The sequence below is a fragment of the Tursiops truncatus genome, chromosome 8 (assembly GCF_011762595.2).
Source record: "Tursiops truncatus isolate mTurTru1 chromosome 8, mTurTru1.mat.Y, whole genome shotgun sequence".
In the NCBI taxonomy this organism is placed as follows: Eukaryota; Metazoa; Chordata; class Mammalia; order Artiodactyla; family Delphinidae; genus Tursiops; species Tursiops truncatus.
In genome coordinates, this window is record NC_047041.1 from 81,275,825 (window position 1) to 81,298,344 (window position 22,520).

A 22,520-nucleotide genomic window follows, 5' to 3' on the forward strand; every position below is an offset into this window, starting at 1 on the left:
ACAACAGGTGAATACAACAGGTGAATGGTTAAACAAACTGGCACCATACTCAGTGATAAAAGGCACAAACTATTGATAAAAGCAACAAGTTTGATGGATCTACAGGGTTTTGTACTGAAAAAACACTTCTCCATACTATCTTTGCAACTTCCTATGAATCTTTAATTATTTCAAAATAAAAAGTTGTAGAAAAAATAATTTTTTAAAGAAAGGAAAGAAGGAAGGAAAGAAGGAAGGGAAGGATGGGGGGAAGGTAAGTGGGTATAAATCAGGGGTTTAAATGTGAAATAGCTAGTGGGAAGCAGCTGCATCGCACAGGGAGATCAGCTCGGTGCTTTGTGACCAGCTAGAGGGGTGGGATAGGGAGGGTGGGAGGGAGATGCAAGAGGGAAGGGATATGGGGATATATGTATACATATAGCTGATTCACTTTTTTATACAGCAGAAACTAACACAACATTGTAAAGCAATTATACTCCAATAAAGATGTTAAAAAATTAGAAGTTAAAACACTGAAAAAAAATTGGGGGTTCGTAAACTATGGCTGAGGATCAAATCTCGCCGATTGCCAGTTCTTGTAAATAAAGTTTTATTGGAATACAGCTATGCCCACTCATTTGCATGTTATCTGTGAATGTTTTCGTGCTACAATGGCAGAGCTGATGTTTCAATAGATAACATATGGTCTGTAAATATTAACTATCTGACACTTTACAGAAAACTCTGCTAACCTCTGGTATAAATGAACTTGCAGTATATGCACCAAAATGTTAATGTGGATATTTCTAGATGCTGAAATTATGGATGATACTTTTTCTTCTTGATTTTGCTTATAGGTACTTCCTAAATGTCCTTAAATAAATACATATTTCTTTGAAGTGAGGAAAAAGTAGAGTAATATATTGAGAAAGACTCAGTAAAAAGAAAAAGAAACTCAATGTTGCATTTTTTTAAGGCCACTGACTGATCATTACATACATACTTTGTATGTGGACCCAGGGAAAATGTTCTCAAAAATATCTTCTTTCTGATCAAGAGGGTTACTTTTCTCTCATGGACATACTTAATCATGTAACTGTTCATGTTTCAATCCTCATGTTGGTGGCTCAGAACAGTTGACAGATTCATTTCTAGCAAATATGTTGGTCCGTATAACAATCACTCCTGGGTCCATCTCATCCTCCTTTCACACATACTTGCTTAGCCCTGGTGACCTCATTGACTTATCTTTAAGTTAAATTTACCTTTTTGTGTCATATGTTTTAATGCATCTACCTTAAATTCTTTCTAAAATAACACAGTGAATAAGCACAGCAGGAAAAACAAAAATATTAAAATCAAACAAACAGAAAACTTGGCAGTGATAGAATTAGAATTCAAAACACCGTCTAGAGCTTCCCTGGTGGTGCAGTGGTTAAGGATCCACCTGCCAATGCAGGGGACACAGGTTCAAGCCCTGGTCCGGGAAGAGTCCACATGCCATGGAGCAACTAAGCCCGTGGGTCACAACTACTGAGCCTGTGCTCTAGAGCCCACAAGCCACAACTACTGAGCCCGTGAACCACAACTACTGAAGCCCGCGCGCCTGGAGCCCATGCTTCGCAACAAGAGAAGCCACTGCAATAAGAAGCCCGCGCAACCTAATGAAGAGTAGCCCCCACTCGCCACAACTAGAGAAAGCCCAAGTGGAGCAACAAAGACCCAATGCAGTCAAAAATAAAAATAAATAAATAAAAATAAATAAATTTTAGAAAAACAACAACACTGTCTACCAGACTCCAAGAACAGAGGGTCTCCACTCTGCCATGCTGCCTCTGCTATTAGTCACTGGTACTTGGGTTTAAAACTCTTTCAAGGGGTCTTTACATTCAGAGTCTGAGTCAAGTTCTGATAATTTGGTACAAGCTTGGTTCTCTGTTCAAAGAATTTCAGGCATCAATCAAGGCAGGTTTTCTTCTCAAGCTGATACTGTAAATTCCGTAAGTCGGGGGAAAGGCTGGGCAGCTAAAGTCCTTCCACTTCTCAGCCTTCTCCAGCCTCCCAAATAGAGTGTGTGAAAAACTAGATATGATTATTTTTTTCTGAAAAGGTAAAATAATCATTTAGTAAGAAATCATTAAATAACTACATTTTGAAGGCCTCGAAAAGAATACAGAATCTACCCCCTTAAAAGAGTAGGGCAAAAAAAAAAAAAGTTAAGGGGCTTCCCTGGTGGCACAGTGGTTGAGAGTCCGCCTGCCGATGCAGGGGACACGGGTTCGTGCCCCAGTCCGGGAAGATCCCACATGCCGCGGAGCGGCTGGGCCCGTGAGCCATGGCCGCTGAGCCTGCGCGTCCGGAGCCTGTGCTCTAAAACGGGAGAGGCCACAACGGTGAGAGGCCCGTGTACCGCAAAAAAAAAAAAAAAAAAAAAGAATAGGGCAGAAACCACAAGTGGTTAATAATGTGGTCCTCTCCAGTTTCTGCCCTCATTTATAACAGAGGTTGTGATGAGCATTAAATGAGTTCTATTACATACAGCCCTGAAAATCATGCCTGACACATAGTAAGTGCTCAACAATCAGCTATTCTTATTACTTTCTGATGGTTGCTGAATTAGGATAATTCTGAGAAAAAATAACAGGAAAAAAATGGTGCTTGAAGTCTTATATTTAAAAACGCTTTCCTTTTAATAGTATCAATATATTAATATTTCCAGTTTCACGCTCATGTCTTTACCAGTTCATCTCTTTGAAGGTCTTTTAGGGCAAAGATTTCCTTCCCCTTTTCACTGAACAATCTCCGAGCTGCAGAAGGTAAATTTAAAATTTCAGTGCACCTGTAATAAGAGACACAAAAATTGACCTTGTACATGCAAAGTTTCCAGCAGAGAAGAGAGGAAATAAAAGAAATCACGGGCCTGGATCATTAACAACAACTAGCTCAGCAGGACTGTGGGATAGTCAAGAGCTTGGTTCTGGAAACCAGCAGCCCCCTTTTGAGTCTCATTCTCCCTCTCCAAGTTAAGACTGGGCAAATTATTTAAGCTCTCTAAGCCTAAATTTCTTACCTTTCAAGGTTGCTGTGAAGATTAAGGGTTGATTATGAAACATGCTTAGCACAGTACCAAGCATGATCAACAAATCAAAAAAACAAAAAACCCCACATCATTATTTATTTTTCACTCCTCAGTATGCCCCTACTTTCCTATTTGTGTGCCTTTTCTCTTGTTCTCCCTTCTACATTAAACACCTTCCTCAGCTTTTGCTGTTGAAGTTCTACTCTCTCCAAAGTTACATCCATCACCCAGCAGTTCCTCATCTCTCTCCACCAGAAGTGATCCCTATATATAGCTCTTTAACTCCCTTTCAAATAGGAAATTTTTGCCAGGTTAAACATTAAACAGTGATTTTTTTCCCCTCAAACAAGCTCTGGGCCAGCCCTGTGGATATTGAGATGAACGATACAGTTTCCTTGTTTCCTGAAGGGCTCCTTCTCTAGTAGCGGGGAGAGACCAGTCAGCAACTGAAGTGTGATATGAACTAGTGGGTGCTGTCACAGGCACCTGGCCAGGGAGGTGAGGACACAGGGGAAAACCAATGAATTCTTCCAGGGAAGCCTCAGGTAAGGAAGTAACATTCGGGGTGGGCCTTGATGAATAAACCAGAGTTCACCAAGTAGGGTCAGGACTTAGAGAAGTTTTATATGGCTGGAGCTGAGTTTGTGGACAAGAGGTAGAGCCAGATGAAGCTGGTAAAAAAGATGGAAACCAACTGAAAGCACTTAGGATGCCAGACTAATGAACGTGGCCTTTATCCCGTTAAGTATCAGGAAGTCATTGAAGGAATTATAGTAGAGGTATGGTGTTGGCAGATCTGCTTTTTAGAAAGTTAACTGTCAGAAAAGTGCAAGATGGGCTGGAGGTGGAGAGGCTGGAATCTATATAGTCAGTTTAGGGTAGAGGTAAAGAGGTGGAATTCTGGGGAAGAGGAAGTAGAGCTAAACAGAGTGATGGGTCGTGTCCTAAAGAATGCTGTTTTATATTAGAATGTACTGTCTAGAGTAAATGAGTTAGAAGTGACTTTATGCTCATCAAGAAGACTCAGCTGTATGAAAAATATTTCTCAATTTTATTACCTTAGATGGCCAAAAGCAATCGAGCAGGTAATTAGGCCCTCCATTTTTCTGAGAGGTCTTAGAAGGAAATAAGCCAGTGGGAATTAAGTCTCTCCCTCTCCTGTCACAACTCTGGAAGCTGATGGGCTGGTGAGAACTGGACTGGGTTTCTCATCCATAGGAATTGTCGGGTGGAGGTATTGCGGGGCGGGTGGGAGGGAGAACTGTAAGAGAACTGAGCCCCAACCAGAAGATTGGCTTCATTCTCTCAGGATGCTGCCCAAAGACCCAACCCAATTCCTGCTACTCACCCCAAATCCAAGCATGACCTACGGAGAGTTACAATCATGATAATCTGATCCCACTCACATTTTCCTCGGAGAATTTTGGACTGTGGGAGTAACCAGTTTTAGGACAAGTGGGAGAGTAAAGTGAAGGGGAAGCTGGGGGATTTTTCTTTCTTCTTTTTTTGGAAACCTGTTTTATTTTATTTTTTATTTATTTTATTTTTTTATACTTCTTTTCTGAAATGCAAATCCAACAGTAGATGCTAAAATTCAGATCTAAATTCACTACTGTGCTTTAGAAGAGTTATCTTTGCACTGGCTACACTGGCAAAACATAAGCAACCACTGAAGAACACATCTTTAGTTTGATGTAGCTACCACCGGGCATATATTCCTTAACTTCATCTACAGAATCACCCTGTCTTCAGTAACTCTTAAAACTTCAAATTTTATATATAGGAAGTAGTTTACTAAGTTGTTACCTTTTACTAGCCCAGACCCTTAATATTGCACAGTATTTTCAGGGTACAAATAGTAGACTCGTATCAGGAACTTTCCAACAAGTTCTGTGGAAACCCTATTTTAATAGTGCTGAATTCAACTGGCCCATGTAGGTGGGTTGGAGAGAACGGGATAAGCTGTTTCCTCTGTATTGAATTCCTCTAACTAGTTCATGTGCCAGCCAACATCAATGGAGAGAGAAGAAAAGAACTGGCTCTTAAGTGCCTAATAAGGAATGTGTACTCTGTGGTCCAATTGCCTGGGTTCAAACTCTAGCCCTCTCATGTATTGGCTGTGTAACCTTGGAGAAGTTACTTAACTTCTCTGAGCCTCATTTTCCCCATCAGTAAAAGGGAGATGTAACAGTACTTATCTCATAGGGATATCTTACAGATTAAATGTGTGAATACCTGTAAAGCACCTGACACATATAAGTCAGCAACACATTATTAAAATGGATCACGCACTGCAAGCACTTCATGTCTACTCTCGCGTTTAATTCTCACACCCTTTCTGAGAAGCCTATTTTACAGATAAGGAAACTGAGCCTGGAGATTAAGTTCCTTGCCCAAGGTCACAAAGCTAGTGAGTACAAAAGCTGAAATTCAAACCTAAAACTCTCTGGGTCTTTTACTACATCATATGGCCTCCTGAGAGGGCATCATCATAGAATAACAGGGAAGAAACTGAGGCTGAGATACTGAGTGAGCAGTTCAGGATTTCTCTGTTACTGAGTTGGCCAAAAAAGTTCACTCGGGTCTTTCCTTAAGATGTTACAGAAAAATCCAGACAAACTTTTTGGCCAACCCAATACATGGGGGCAAGGGTCCTAGACATGAAGTCCTTTGACCCTCACACCAAGAGTTAGGACTGATAACCATGTGGCTTGGATTTACAGAGTATCCAGAAAAGCAGAGTCTTATCTCTGACTTTGTTCTCTCAGGACTGGTTTTTCCAATGCTCCATGTTTCCTGCAAATTTAAATATCAACAAAAACGGTCTATATCTATTATTTTTAAATGGGTCTTGTTATGCTGTTAGGTCTCCCTTCAGCTTTGCAGATGGAAGAATCAACAACAACAAAAGATCCTCGAAACCGTCTAAAGTGAATTATTAAATTACTAAAGGATAGCATAATTTTCCTTAAATTCTATAAAACTACACTCTCATATTCAGCAAGATATATTTTGTGAAAAAGTTTATACCAGGTGCTCTACTTTTGAACAGCTATCAAATTCTATGGGAATAAATCTTGTTTGGGTAGGAAAATATTGATGAAAAGAAAAATTATAATGTAATTATAAATTATAAATAATTTTTATTATAATAATGTATAATAAAATTTTTATTATAATAATGTATAATAAAAATATGGTATAGATTAGTGACATTTAAAAATTGATTTAAAGTAGGTAAATATACTGCCCTCAGTTCAAACAAATTCAAACCAAAGTGCTGTAAAATTGTGAAATATATATTTTTTAATGGGAATAATTTACATTTACAGAGTTTGTAGTTCAGAAGCTAGGGGAAACCACCAGACCTAGAAATTTTGGAGAAAAACATATTAATTAGCATTGGTATCATGTACTTACAGCTTACATATTTCACAGATTAAAAACTCCAGAATCACTATATTAACAATTGTTTTCTTATATAGGTACATAGGTATTTTGTGTTATAATCATTCAGGCACTTGAATGGAATATATCTTTGCATTTAGGGTAGTATTTACCTCTCCAAAAGTTGGTGAAATCCAGTCTGGTTTGTTTCTGTTTCAGAATATTTAGTGACATAATTTTTCACATTCCCTTTCCTTTCAGTGTCAACATTTCTGAAAAAAATGATCCAAGATTTGATTGATATGGCAGTATACATTGTCAATTATCATTCAGCTTGTTTAAGTATGTGAATAAATAGTGAGGTTTTAATTTATCATTATTTACTCTAAAAAAAATGCCTTTCTTAAAAAAATAGGATTTCAAATACTACTACAATTAAATATTAAACGTCACAAACATTTATACTATGAAAAATTTATACAAGAAAATAAATTTTCAATATCTGAATCCTTTTCCAATAATGTTGAACACTCTGAGATGTGAATTTATCAACTTTGAAGAAAATGCAGAGATTACATTCATTTTGCCTTTGATGTTTTATTCATATACTGTTCATATTTATATGTTTATTCATATATTACTCAGATACTGTTTCAGTTATCAATCCAAAACTAAAAATGTTTTTAATAAAAAATTAATGACGATCACAGTAAAAGAATTGCAATATACATCATTCAAATTTTCAAGTAAGAAAGAATTGTGTATTTTTAGAATCTTTAGATTTTATTAAATGAAAGATATAGTGTTCAAATGTAATGTTAACCAAAACACTCCCTATTTAAATCTTCTGTTCCCAGTACTTACAGAAAGATTGGGGGGAAGGTGTGGGGAATGCTATTGATGATCCTGTAGAAAATTTTCTGAATCAGCCAAGAAAAATTAAACTATATTCAGTAGAGTTTTGATGTCAAATGTATGCCACTGTGTTTTAATTATTTGGGAATAATTAATTCATGTAGAGAACAAAATGAATATTTGATTAACCAGGACACACTGTTCCATGAACTTAGCAGAGAGTTTCACATACTCTCTACTAGAATAGCTGTCCAAATTAACAAATCTCTCAAATTATGTTTGGATTACCTGATTGAATCATGCATTTTAAAACATAAATTGATCAGATTAAATCTCTATATAATTTTGAGACACATAAAGATAGGAAGGGATAGAAATTACCTGTTAATTTTGCATGTTAAAAAAAAAGTCATATACTACTTTAAGGGCATTACCCTCACATTTTATGTCTAGTAGAATGAGCTAATTATGAAATGTATGCGTCAAAGATTTCAATTTCAGGGTTGACTTTACTTTGAAGATTAAAATTTTACTTTATCATCTTTATAGGCAGTTCAGTGGACAGCCGATCTGAATGTTACTCATTGTTCAGTGATGTATGAAGTATATTTAATCAATGTGAAGAAAGTAATATTAAACTATTATCAGCAGCCTCAAATATTCTAAACATCTCAAAAGAAAGGTCAAGAGGTAATATCACAGCTAATAATATGAGAAAAAATGTGTTTAATTCATTCTTTACATCAGAGTTTTGCCCTGATCTATGATTCCTTTTGTCATAAAATGTAATGAAAATACAGCAGGTGACTTTCTCCAATGTTGCAGAAATACTGGGTGTTTGGGAAGATTTTATTCCAACCTCATAACGTAAGCTAAAGGGCAGATCGATGCTTTTCTAGGATGGTAAACTTTTAAAATGTTATTCCAAGGCAAGGATACAGATTATGTAAAGTTATATTTTGAGAACTATATTTGTTCATTAAATATTCCAAATATCTAAATGTAAATAATTGTGTGTAATAACTTAAATAATGTAAATAATAACAAAGTAAATACTAACTTAAATAAGAAATTAGATTTAAGAAGGAATTTATGAGCTCATTTATTTCAAAATATATTAATAAACCCAAACAATAATGCTAATTCAAAATAGATATTGATCATAAAACTTTTTTTTATCAGAACTACTTATTTCTAACTCATGTTCTCTCATGGCCAGCCTAAATCACCAGTGTTCAAATTAAGTTCCTAACATAGAAACTAAATGAATTTTAGTATCTATTTTTACCTCCAAATATCAATATGGGAGCCCTTTTTAAAGAATAAACACAAAATTTCCCCAGAAAAACATCTGTAATCAAGAAGACAAAAATCTGTAGAAATTAGAAAGTATGCTTGATGCGAAATATGAACAAGTTGTTCTTACTGCATTTTCTGCCTAGGTGAGATGTCTGGACTGATTATAATAAGGGCTCTGGTTTTGTTCTTGTCTCCATTCCGCAAAACTCTGAGTCTCACAGGGACATATTGCTCCAGTGTCTTAGAGATGGGTTTCTTCATGGGAGGACCATTTGGAAGAAGCAGCCCTTCTATTGGCCAATCAAACTCCTTCAGAAAGAAATGACAAGAAAATTGATAATAAGTGAATAGGAAGAGTCATTCCTATATATTAAAAAATAAGCACACTTTCTTATACCTTTAATATTTTATTCATTCATCAAACATGTATTGGGCACCTAAAGGTGTTCCAGACAATTCTAATTAACGTTTTATTTTAATGAAGAGGAAAGATAGCAATTTTTAAAATGTATGTACAACCTGTGCTGTGTTACGACATGGAAGATTTATTCCCTTTCAGAGAAACATCATTCTGGAAATACAGAACTGAATTAGTTTGGAATGTTTTTTGCTCCTGTATAAAATATCTCTAATCTATGTGAAGAAAGGAAGAATGTATGAAAAGTGGTTTTACAACCCGAAATAATATTGTCTTAAACTAAATCTATTTGGGGAACACTTCAAATAACAGAGTGAGATGAGTGAATGATAAAGCTTAAACAAACTTCAAATATTTCAGTTGTAGAATTTGGTTACTTTGTAGCCATCATTCACACATTTATTTATTTATTAATTCATGCATTATCCAAATATTTAATAATTGTTTCCTATATTCCAGGCACACTGCTAGACACTGGAAATAAAACTATGAACAAGACTGGATACTCATCGTTGAGGAATTTCTAGGGGATGCTCAGAAACTTACCTAGAAATAAACTGGCAATTGCAATAACGTGAGCATAATAACAACAGGGTACAAGGTGTGATGGGACCACTGAGTAGAACCTAACTCAGAAATGCCATGTAAGAGATCAGAAGTCTTAGTAGGAGTTAGTGCGGTAAAGGAGGGGTAAAAGGATGGGACAGTGTATGTATCAGATTTGAGAATTAATAGAACATGATGTTCAGGGAGTAAAAAGAGGCAAGGATGGCTCCCAGGTCTGTAGCTTGGACAACTGGGTAAATGGTATTGCCATTCACAGAAACAGACATTTGTGGAAGGAGATTAAATGAAGGAAGGGATGATCAGAGATGATGTTAGGCAAGGTCCAAGGTCTTTCTTTCCTTCCTCCCTCCCTCCCTCTCTTCCTTCCTTTCCTTCTTCTTTTTCTTTCTTTCTTTTTCTTTCTTTCCTTTCTTTCTTTCTTTCTTTCTTCCTTCCTTCCTTCCTTTCCCTTCCTTCCTTCCTTCCTTCCTTCCTTCCTTCCTTCCTTCCTTCCTTCCTTCCTTCCTTCCTTTCTTTCTTTTTCTTTCTTTCATCTCTCTCTGTCTCTCTCTCTCTCTCTCTCTTTCTTTTGTCCTGGCAGCAATTACTTTCCCATTAACCTGCAGTAACCATTTTATAAAATATGACATCTCCATTTAAGTGTGGGTCTGTTTCTGTGTGTTCTGTTTTCTTCAATTTGCCAATTTCTCTCTCCCTGTCCAGTACCATACTGTGTTGATTATATCTGGTAAATCTTGATATTTGGCAGGGCAAGTACCCTTACCTTATTATTCTTCTTTGGAAATTGGCTCTTGTTCGCCCTTTACCATGTCATATACATTTAAGAAACAGCTCAATTAGTTTTTTTAAAGTCTGTTTAGGACTGTAATACTCTGTAGCAGGTTAAGTAATTTCCTATCAATCCCATTTTGTTAAGATTTTTTTTCTTAAATGTATGTTGAGTTATGTAAAGTTCTTTTTCCTACATTTATTGAGATGTGCTCATATTATTATTTATCCTTTCATTGGTTATATATTAGTTACATTAATTTTTAAAAATTTTAAGCTAATCTTGCATTCCTGGATCAATCCAAATTGGTCACAGTGTATTATCTTTTTTACAGATTGCTGTATTTAATTTGCTAATATTTTCTTTAGGATTTTTGCTTGTATGTTCATAAATGATATTAACATGTAATTTTCTTAAACTATCCTCATCAAGGTTTGGTATCAAGTTTATCCTAGCCTCATGAAATGAGGTGGGAAGTGTTACTTCTTTTGTAATATTCTGAAATTTTGTTTCTTATATGTTTGGTAGAATTTGCCAATAAAACTATTTGGTAATGGTGTTCTCTTTGTGGGGAGATTTTTAACTACTGATTCTATTTTTTTCTATGATTATTGGACTATACAAGCTTTCCATTTCTTCTTGATTCTATTCTGTTAAATTACTTTTGTCCAGGAATTTGGCCATTTTATTTATTTTAAGTTATAATATTTATTAACATAAATTTACTTATAATATCCTTTAATTATTTTCTTAATTTCTCAGCATCTATACTTATATCTTTCTTTTGTTCCTAATATTATTTACCTGCTTTTTTTTAATTAATCAGTTTGGCCAAGTATATACATTTTATTAATATTTTAAAAGAACCAGTTTTTTGACTGTCGGTTCTGTTTTATACTTATCATATGTTATATTGATTTCTCTAATTTACTATTGATAATTCCTTCTAATTCTTTGAATGCATTCTGCTGTTATTTTCCTAACTTCTCGAGTTGGATACTTAATTATTAAATTTTAGTCTCTCTTCTCTTTTAATATAAGCACTTAAAGTTGTAAATTTCCTTCAAGTATGCTATAGCTGCATCTCACATACTTTTCTTTGGTTCTAAATATTTCCTTTTAAAATTTTCATTAGGATTTCTTCATTATCCCATGAGTTAGTCAAAATATCTTTTCAAATTTCTCAATATAAGGCCTTTTCTAATTATTTATTTTGTTACTTATTTCTAACTTAATCCATCAGCAGAACCTGCTTCCACTTTCAAAATATATCAAGGGCCCAATTACACTTCATCACCTCCACTCCTACCACCCCGAACAAAGACACTAGTTTCTCTCACCTAGAAATTGCAAAAGCCTTATAACTGCTTATTCCTGCTTCTACCTTGGCCCCTTTTTTCTCTATTATCCTAAAGATTCTATTAATACTCAGTCAGAGTATCACTTCTCTGCTCCTAACCTGTCAACGGATTCCCATCTTGGAGTAAGAGCCAAAGGTCTTACAATGGCCCAAGGCCCTGCATGATCTGTAGCCCTCTCTTCTCTCTGGCCTTATGTCCTGCTGCTCTCCTCTCACTCACACTGCTGCTGCCACATTTACTTCATTATCCATCAAACACAGCATCTCAGTTCTATGCATTTCCTGGAATGCTCTTTCCCTAGAGATCTTATTGATCTTCAGGTCTCTACTCAAATATCACCTCAGTGAAGCCACATCCCTTGTCAACTGAAAATTTCCAAATCCTGCCCTGCCCACTATCCTTGCTTCTACTTTCTCCTTAGTTCTTATTAATGACTAACATTTATGAGAACATGGGATGAATGGCCAAGGGCTCTAGAGCCAGACTTCCTGTATTTGAATCTTTAACCCACCACTCCAGTTGTGTAACCTTGGGCAAACCTTTGACCAAAGGGAGATAGAAGCTGATGGATAAATTCTTCCCTCTTTCTTCTCCAGGAGAAACTCTCCTAAGAATACTGTTTAAAAGGCTCCTTGGAGGACAGCTTGATAGCACATTCTTATATTGGCTTTTCTTCCTTCTCTGCTTGTCTCTTACTCTTTCTCCCTGGGACTGTACTCCCTAACTAAGTAGTAGCACATAAGCCATTTGCCTCAGGCTCCTCTTTCTGAGGACCCTAAGCAAAGATGCCATAGTCCACATGAACTAAAAATAGAGGAAATTTCCTAAAGGGGATTAGGTACCAATACCCCCAAAAAGGGGGAGCCATATTGAACAGGCAAAAAGTTCAGGCAATCACTGCAGAGGTGGTCCTAGTGTCCTGTCAGTGTCCGTCTGACATGACCAAGATACAGATACACAGGGGTTGGGGAGATGTGCTGGCACGTTAGACCAGTACAGACCAAGACACATGGCCTTTAGTTTATGGAAGGGGAGAACATTTTTTTAAAGCTAGTACAGTAAGTAATAATTTACTAATTTATACTCCCTTGAAAAGCTATTAGAATCTTGCAATTATACTCAACAATCATATAGTTCAAGGAAATGCGTTTTAAATAAATATAAAAAATATCTGAAAGTTGTGAAGATTCATCTAATGCTCTAATTTGTTTGCAAGATGAGTCAGTAAATAACATTAATTTCATTTAATTAGGAGAAAAGCAATATAAATAAATGTTTAAAACTCTCATGAGCGAGCGTTTTTCAGTCTAATGTTTTTTCCTTTATAATTTTTGTATAATATTTTGCTTAGTAAATGTGTTCATAATAGTGGCATACCATGAGTCTAACTTATTGTACTTCTAAATAAGCAAAATTTGAATTAATGAAGTTTTACTGTATTCTTGACCTTCACTGAGAACCTTTTACCTGTATGGAATTTAAATTGCAGAGGGTAGTATTTATTTAGATATGTGTCTATTATTATGAATGGAGAAACATGGGGTCACTTTCCCTTACTACACTTTTCCCTTACTGAGAAGAAATACCAAAGGTTATGACAAACATTGTATATTTTCATTTGAAACTTTCCTATAAGGGTATAAGGGTTTTACTTAATATGAGAGGTGGTGGAGGAGTGGAGTTGTATAATTCTTCAAGAAGTAAGTTCAAGACGGACCTGTAATTCTTCCACAACAAAAATATTAAGCAATTCAGAGCAAATCAACATTTGTACTAGTTTTAGACAAACTATCATGTAGCAAGGGTTGAATTGGTGGAGGAGAAAGAGAAGAACAGTCTTCTCATTAAAAAATGACTGTCACGGGCTTCCCTGATGGTGCAGTGGTTAAGAATCCACCTGCCAATGCCGGGGACACGGGTTCGAGACCTGGTCTGGGAAGATCCCATATGCTGCGGAGTAACTAGGCCTGTGCACCACAACTACTGAGCCTGTGCTCTAGAGCCTGCAAGCCACAGCTACTGAAGCCCACACACCTAGAGCCCGTGCTCCGCAACAAAGCCACAGCAATGAGAAGCCCTCGCACCACAATGAAAAGTAGCCCCTGCTTGCTGCAACTAGAGAAAGTCCAAGCGCAGCAACAAAGACCCAACTCAGCCAAAAATAAATAAATAAATTTATTTAAAAAAAAAAATGACTGTCACATTGACATCTTGTGTAAAATAGCTAATATTTCCCCCTTTTCTTTCTTTCGGAACCACGGAAGGGAAAGGCAGTTCTCCCTTGAGCTTAGTCTGTGAGAAGTCAGTCTGAGTTCATAGAATTAAGATGCAGTACTAAGATTGTTTTTCAATATCCTAAACATGCCATAACTCTGATGAATTTATCTGAAATGTGCTATCTTAGCCCCTAGTTATTTTTAGATCCTTCCACTTACTACACATGTCTCATAACAGGTGGTAACCACCAGACAGTGGCTTTAACACCACCGCAGCACTGCTGATTTCAGATGGCTTCCTTTGCGTTCCAGTTAGATGAATGAAGGCCAAGAGTCTTCTCCATGACATCACAGAAACTCAACCCAAAGAGATGAAAAATTATCATGGGTTTCAAAACTTTCCAAATGTATGAGCTATCACTGGCAGTTCTTTCAAGCTACCTCAAACCTTGTTCTAATGTTTAAGGCACTTTTACATTGTCTTTCATAGAAATAGAGAAATATGGTGTCAGGATAATGAAGGACAGCAAAAACATGGATTAAACTGACTGGAGTGCTGTTTCCTTTCCTTCCATTTTCTCCATTGGAATTCTAATGTTCCCATTCATTTCATTTTGGTTTTCTACGTGTTCACACTACACCATGGCACAGCTGCGTGGTCAGCAGACCTTTGATGAGCTGTGGTGCTCCATTACATTGATAATTCTGCTTTTTCTTTTTCATCTCTCTCTCACAACCAGAGGCAGCTTGTGCTTCTTTTGGGAGTCCAGCTCTTAACCAGTGACCTAAATTTCTTAGTCAAATTGGCCCTCCCTTATCTATTTATTATTAATAAATTAATAGATTCTTCAATTTTTTCTTTCGGGCCTTTCTACATCTCCTTTTCCTCCCTTTATACTGACAGCTAGCTATCATCATCTCTTAACAGATTAATAAAATATGTACTTTTAACATGCTTTGTTTAACATGGGCCCCTCCAAATAGATATATTTTACTTCAGTAATTTAGAGAGATTAAAATCACTATCCAGGGGCTCATTCTAAAATTTTAAGTCTCTTTAGATTTACTTTTTGCAATGATTTCATCCTCGAATATGAAAATCCATTGCATTTTACCATTAAATGTTAAGAAGTACAACTTCTCAATTTATGACTTTTCCCATAAGGGTGAGAACCTGAGTCTCTAGAAATTATTCCAGTGAAGTTAGTCACAGAATTAACCAAAATAATTCATTCATCTTGTGGTTTTAGGAGGTTTTAACGTATTTTAAAAATACTGATGTACCAAGATACATGAAATCTTATTTGCTCATAAAACATAACATCAATTGCCTTTTAGAATGAATAATATTTAACAAGGAGAAAAAGGTGAAATCAGTTGCCACCACTGAGAGAGGTAAATAGTTTGGTATTAATGTACTCTGAGTCACCACAAAAAAAATTCTCATTATACGTATTTCCTGAAATCTTCCCTTGGTCATCATGCTCTTTTGAAAAGTTCTAGTCAAGGAATTAGCAAAAGATTTTGAATCTCACTCAGGATAGTGTTTCTTAGATAGTTTTTTTAGATTCAATAGTTTGACTTAATTTTCAGGCCCATTCAGACAATCAGCCTAGCTAACTTTCCTCATACTAACTCTCTGGCTGAATAAACTGGCTCAGCAAACAGCCTTGAAATGGGACACCAAACTTTTTCTGTGAGTTCTTCTTTCTCTCCCTTCTTTGTCCTTTATTCACAGAGTCTGCCTTTGTCCTTTTCTGGTTCCTTCCTTTTTGACACACAGCCTATACTTCTTAAACTGTAAGCTCCATGAAGGTAGGGACCATGTGTGTCTCCATTTTTGCTTTGTCTAAATATATAATAAATAGTGGTTAGATAAGTAATAAAGTTGGTAGATTAAATCTGGAATAAAATTAACATATATGCCTATAGTGATCAAAGGTTTCTGAATCCCACAATATGAATATCACATTTCCTAATTACAGACTATTTATATGTAAAGTCTTTCCAAGAAAAAGTTAATTGTGCTTAATTACACATAGATAAAATCATCTTTTTCCTTAAAAAGTCAATTATGTGGAAGTGGGGCTGGAAGAAAATACGGTTCCTTCACATGAGATGAATCCAGACTTGAAGTCAGGTAGAGTGCATTGAATTGGAATGAGAACTATCTCTGTTCTCTGCTTGGTAAGTGTTTTCTTCTCTTCCTCAAACATTTCAAGAAATAAGAGGATCCTTAGGCTGAGTCATTTTGAAATACATGGTCCATTTTCCTCACTTTAGTTTATTTAGTGCCTTAGTCCTTTCTGTTGAGTTTACAGGTCAAAGCCAGGGTTTTGTTGGAGTACAGTGACTTCTTAACCATTTCACTAAAAGCTACTGTTCTGTTTGAATGGCTAGAGAACTGTGGGGCAATCCATTTTCATTCCTAAGATCATTTAGTTGGCAAATTCTAAACTATTAGCAAAAATGTTATTGTTTTAAAAGGTAAATGTTAAAAGGAATATGGTTAAGTTAGATTTCCTAATATAATTACCATTCATCATTTAAGTCAATTAATTAGTTAACTGAATTATTTTACCTGTATACTGAGGTTGAAAAAAATGTAAGCACAATATCTGTGAAGTCTACAATAATTATAAATTGTTCTCTTTCCGTGTATAAGAAAGTACACTTCCTTATGAGGCATCCCTGTCCACCTCCAGGCGGGTGGGAAACTTATTCCAATTGGAAGTGTCCCCATTTCTGCCAATTTGGAAAAGCCTTTTTGTCTAGTTTTTAGCTCTGTACTTTTGGATACATATTGAATCAAATTAAATGTTCAAACTTCTTACAAGAACTGTTATTTCTTTTCAAGGATATACCCCTCCTTTCCCCTGCCTCAATGTGGTTTCTGGGCATAGATGAAAGTTCAATAAACCATATACCACTGGGAAAAAGGGTTCATGGTCTATATGTGGTACTTGTCCTTGACCCTCAAAGATCTCTAAGGATGTGCTCTTCTCCTCTTTGGATACTGGGCAACCTGCTGATACCTGTTCACCTCCAGCTGAGAAGTAAGTTATCCTTTCTGCTCTCTAGGTTTTAGCCTTCCTAAACCTCTGAAGAAAAGCCTACAATTAGCACAACTCACAGGTTTTTTTCTTGGCCTATGCTGGGCCTATTTGTCTCTGTGCCACCTCTCCACCCCTGGCTCTATGTTGGCTCTCACTAGGCTGCAAACCCTGAGTCTTAGGCATATAATTCATCTAGCCACTGGCTCAGGCTACCCAAACCACAGCCTCTGGTATTTTGAAGATCTCATTTCTCTCTCTAAATAAAAAAGCCTCAGATTTCTAGACTGTTGCTTCACTACAGTCTAAATATTAGGGCATATTTGAGGCTCTAAACAATGAATTCTTGGTTTCAGCTGGAATGACTCCATCTGTCCTTCCCCTAAAGTGATGAGACTCATTGATTCAATCACTGAGGACACATAGAGAATTGTGATTTAAGGGGAAAGAAAAAACTTGATTGAGACCAGAAAATTTGACAAAACAACTAAAAAAATCAGGATAAAAAAATATATATATATATATTTTTTCCAGACATGCAGACTCAGCAGCCATGGCTCACGGACCCAGCCACTCCACGGCATGTGAGATCTTCCCAGACCAGGGCATGAACCTGTGTCCCCTGCATCAGCATGCAGACTCTCAACCACTGCACCACCAGGGAAGCCCAGGATAAAATATTTTTTAAAAATCTTTTGGAACATATCACTGACCTAGCAATAAAGCAAGACATACTAGAGACCCAGAGAGGTAAACAGAGTGCTGAAGCTGGATCTTATCTTGAGGAAATTTTCCAAACCCAGCAAACTTCTGTTTCCATGGTCTTGAGGGGAAGGGTGCAGAAGACAAATTTCAAGGCCCAGCCAAGGTGGGAATTCTAACAGGAGACTCTCTCCTCTCATAAAACAAGAACCACAAAAGGATAAATTTCATTGAAAAGGCAAGCCAGAGACAATAACTCTCAGTGGTTGCAAGTAAAATAGACCAACTCAAACATTTTCTCTGTGTGGAAGAAAAAATAATCTTCATTGAGAATTCATACCATGGGCTGACCTCACTTACAGTTTAAAGCATATTAAATAAAGATGAAGAGAAAATTAATAATCTGAAAGAAATGTCTCAAAATATGATCCAAAAATACATCATAAAGAGGCAAGGAAATGGAAAATATAAAAGAGAGGTTAAGAGACAAGAAGGTCAAAATGAGAAGGTCTAGCATACACCTAATCAGAGTTTTCTATAAAGAACAGAGGGGATAAGAGAGATAATACTTGAAGAGATAATGGGTGATAATTTTTCAGAAATGATGCAAGATATCAATCCACAGATTCAAGAACCTTGAGCAGGAAAAATAAAAAAACTGAAGAGACCCAAAGAAAAGAGAAGATTTTAAAAGCAGTCAGGGACAAAAGACAGATTACCTTCAAAAGAAGAATATTCAGAATTATAGCTGACTCCTCAAAAACAGCAAAGTCAGTGATGTTATCTTCAGTTTGCTAAGTGAAAATACCCTACGTGAATGAGGGCAAAATGAAAGACTAAGTTCACTTAGTAAAAGTAAAAATAAATTTTTAACTAATCTAAGATAAGTAAAAACTGTTTGCTACCAAAAACTAAAAGAAGGGTATACTAGGCAAAAGGAAAGTAACCCCAGCTGGAAGGACTGAGATATAACAAGGACTTAAAAGAAGAAAGAGAAAAAATTAGGAGTAAATCTAAATTAATATTAACCACATACAACAATGTTAATATCTTGTGGAAATTTTTTTAAGATAAGAATAAAATAGATGACGCTAATAGTGTATAAGTTACAAATCAGACAACTGATGTTAAAGCATTCTAACGTTCTCAATTATTTAAGATAAGAGTAAGTATATTTGTTAACTTTAGATTTTGATCATTTACATATGCAAGCTAAAATGTTCAAAGTAATAACAAAAAAAAAATGGAAATAGAGGATATAATTTCCAATCTAGCAAATGGTAAAAATACAAGAAAAAAATTAACCTAAAAGAATATAAGAATGGTGAAAAGTGAAACAGAGAAAAAAGCAGATAATAATCCAAATATATATGTCATTACAATAGATAGAAAAGACTAAATCCCTTGGTTTAGAAATGAAGATTGTCTGACCATTTTTAAAAATTAACTATATGCTGATTACTGGAGAGTCCCCCTAAAACAGAAGAGTATACAAATATAAAACACAAAAGGATAGAATGAAGATATATAAGGCAAATAACAACAACAAAAAAAGCTGATATATTTCTATTCGTATTGGATAACTGAAAATTTTACTAGAGCTAGAGGGAGTCTACATAATGATAAAAGTTTCAATTCATCAGGGTGATATAATATTTCTGAACATGTGTGTGTCTAGAACTAAATTTCAAAATATATAAAGCAAAATATGACAGACTAGAAGAAGAAATAAATTCCATACCCATTCCATATTGGATGACTTAAATGCATCTTTCTAATTAATTGATAGAACAACAGCATCAATTGATCACTTGCACCTAACAACTGCAAATCAAAAACTTCATGGAAATTTTCACACACATTGACCACATACTGGGACTTAAAATAAGGCTCAACAACGATGTCTTATACTAAGCAATACAACCTCATTAAGTTGGCCACTGGGAAGGACTGGCCACATGTAGGTAAGCTTATTCCAGAGAGGATTTTCAACTCTGGAATGTTTCCACTGGCCTGGCTTACCAGTCCCTTCATGTTTTATGGCCCACCTAAAACAAAATAAAAGACAAAAAGGAATTTAGCAAGGTTAAATATCACTTTAAAATATTCATTGAGTACTTCTTATTAGGTAGGCAAAAACTCAGTTTGAATTAAAAACCCAAATCTGATAATTTACTGTGTACAAGAGACATAAATAAAAGTAATTTTTAATGAAAGAATACATTTTTAAAAATTGGGATAATAGACAGTGGAATTTGAGGCAGAAGGCAAAGTAGAATAACAGTCAATTTATAATAACAATGACATAAATAACAATACTAACAGAAAAAAAATCAAGCAAAACTTTTTAGACATTTAAAGAGAAACCAACATATATATAATCCCTGTGGGAGACGTCATTACATCACCAACAGATTATGAACTACTTGGTAAATTTTTAAAAATTTTTATTGGAGTATAGTTGATTTACAATGTTGTGTTAGTTTCAGGTGTACAGCAAAGTGAATCGGTTATACATATACCCACTCTTTTTTAGATTCTTTTCCATATAGACCATTTCAGAGTATTGAGTAGAGTTCCCTGTGCTATACCGTAGGTCCTTATTAGTTATTTTTTTTACATATAGTAGTGTGTACATGTCAATGTCCCAATCTCCCAATTAATCCCCCCTTCCCCGCTTACCCCCTTGTACCGCTTATATGAGGAATCTAAAAAGCTGGTACAAATGAACTTATTTACAAAACAGAAATAGAGTCACAGATGTAGGTAACTTTTTTTAAGTAACAAGTAAGGACATAAAATACTTGACTGCTAAAACTAGTAAATGGAAGTATGACCATTTACTTATAGACATTTTAGTCTGTTAACAGAAAATGTGTCTTTCTCAATAATTCTTGAAACATTGTAATATTTCCACACACTAACAAATTAAACTTCAATACAGTTTTAAAATAAAAATTGAACAAGTTACACTTTGAGACAAATGACACAAAATTAGATATAAATGAAAGTTTAAATTTCACAATTTCAACCACAAGACAATTTTAAAAATACATTCTCTCTCCCAAAATACTATTATACCAGACAAGGGGAAAAAAATGACATGATCAGTACCTATTTAGCAAGCAATGAAAATAATAATCATGAAAACTTAAAGAATACATTTAGAATTACATTGAAAGATAAATTTATAATGTTAAATGCTTATTTATTAAGAGCTAAACAGAGAAGGGAAATTAATAAAGCATTCAACTCAATAATTTATTTTAAATATACCTCATGGAAAACAGATGAAAGTAGTAAAGATTCAAATATAAATAAAGAATTAGAAAATATTTAGACTATTAGTAGAACGTTTAAAGAAATGTTTTTGAAATGAAATGTAAAATAGCAAATCTCATGCAAATAAATTTAGACTAAAAAATATACAAGCCAAATAGAAAAATCAAACAAAATATTTTGCATAGAGAAGATTAAAAGAGTATATTATGCATGTATATGTTAATAAATGCACAACTTTCGAAGAAATAATTTTTGAAAACCCTTAAAGATTTGAAATAGAAAGTATGCTCTTGCTCATATAAGTTCACAGGACATGGAACAGATCATTTTCGTACTATATAAAACATTCTAAACCATAAAGATATAGAAACTAGCTAATTCATTCCATGAATGGGAGATAAGCTTCATAATAAAGTCAGTCACTGGTAATTTAAGAAGTAAATCAACAATCTTACTTAAAATCAAAGATGTGAAATTCCTAAATCAATATTAGCCAATAAAATTTAACATTATGGAAAGAGAATAATCACTATAGCTAAGTAATAGTCATCCTAGAAATGAAATGATGGACATTTATTAATATAATAAATCACTGATTAATGAATAAGAATAGAGAAGCAGCCCATCACCCATAATTTTCCGGCACACGTGATGGTCATCTGAGCCTAAAAGTTTTCTGAGCTTGCCCAGCCTCATCAGAACCATTTGCAATATCCAACCCTCTGTACAAGGGCCCAGGTGTCCCAAAAGCTTGCTGGAAGTTCTTGGGGCCTGGATATTGTGGGGTGGTGGCAGGAGAGACTTGCTCTTTACCAACCTAGAACCTGACCTCCTGCTACCGTAGAGCTGTTCATGCTCCGATCTAAGGCCAACACTTCTGCTTGTTGGCTAGATCCTTATCCTCTCTCATCTAGGACTTTGTTCCCACCCTGAACTATTAATTTTCCTGCCTTTCTGGTCATTCCATCTGCATAATGTCTGAAAGCTTGATATCTTAAAAAAAAAAAAGAACTTTCTCTATACCCCACTGTCCACCTCCAGCTGTTGCTTTATTTCTTTGTGTTCCCTTACAGCAAATTCCGTAAAAGACTCATCTCCTCTTCTTCTCCTCCCTTTTTTCTCTTAAACCAATTCCAACCAGATTTTTTAGAGATCTCAGAAACTCCAGTGAAAATGCCCCATCAGGGTTTTAACATCACTAAAGCCAAAGGTCATTTCTCAAGACATAACTGAACTAACATCAGGGTCTAACATGATCATTCCCTCCTTTTAAAAACACTTTCTTGATTTGACTTGACTTCATTTGACTTCCATGAAACTACCTTCTCCTGCTTTCCTCCCATTAGTAGCCAAAATTGTTAAGTCTCCTCTTGTGTGCCACAGGGTGGGAACTATAGCCTATGAAAAATCCAGGGCCTGCCACATCAATAGAGTTTTTAGATGTCCACTGGTCTGATGCGTGTAGGGAGATTACCATAAGGTAAAGGACAGGTTATTGATGAAAAGAGTCATCCTTCTGAATGAGATGCCTATGTAACTTCACCCCATCAGGG

At 35.5% G+C, this 22,520-nt stretch overlaps 1 protein-coding gene across 1 annotated transcript in view; it reads right to left on the minus strand.

The window, feature by feature from the left end:
* The window catches only part of DCDC1 (doublecortin domain containing 1), a 452,054-nt gene that overhangs the window by 57,782 nt on the left and 371,752 nt on the right, over positions 1 to 22,520 (minus strand). Inside the window, exons 20-22 of the mRNA XM_073809437.1 lie at positions 19,610 to 19,733; positions 8,727 to 8,908; positions 2,719 to 2,818 (exon numbers count right to left, since the gene is read on the minus strand). Coding sequence (XP_073665538.1) covers positions 2,719 to 2,818; positions 8,727 to 8,908; positions 19,610 to 19,733 — 406 coding nt within the window. The remainder of the gene's footprint in view (positions 1 to 2,718; positions 2,819 to 8,726; positions 8,909 to 19,609; positions 19,734 to 22,520) is intronic.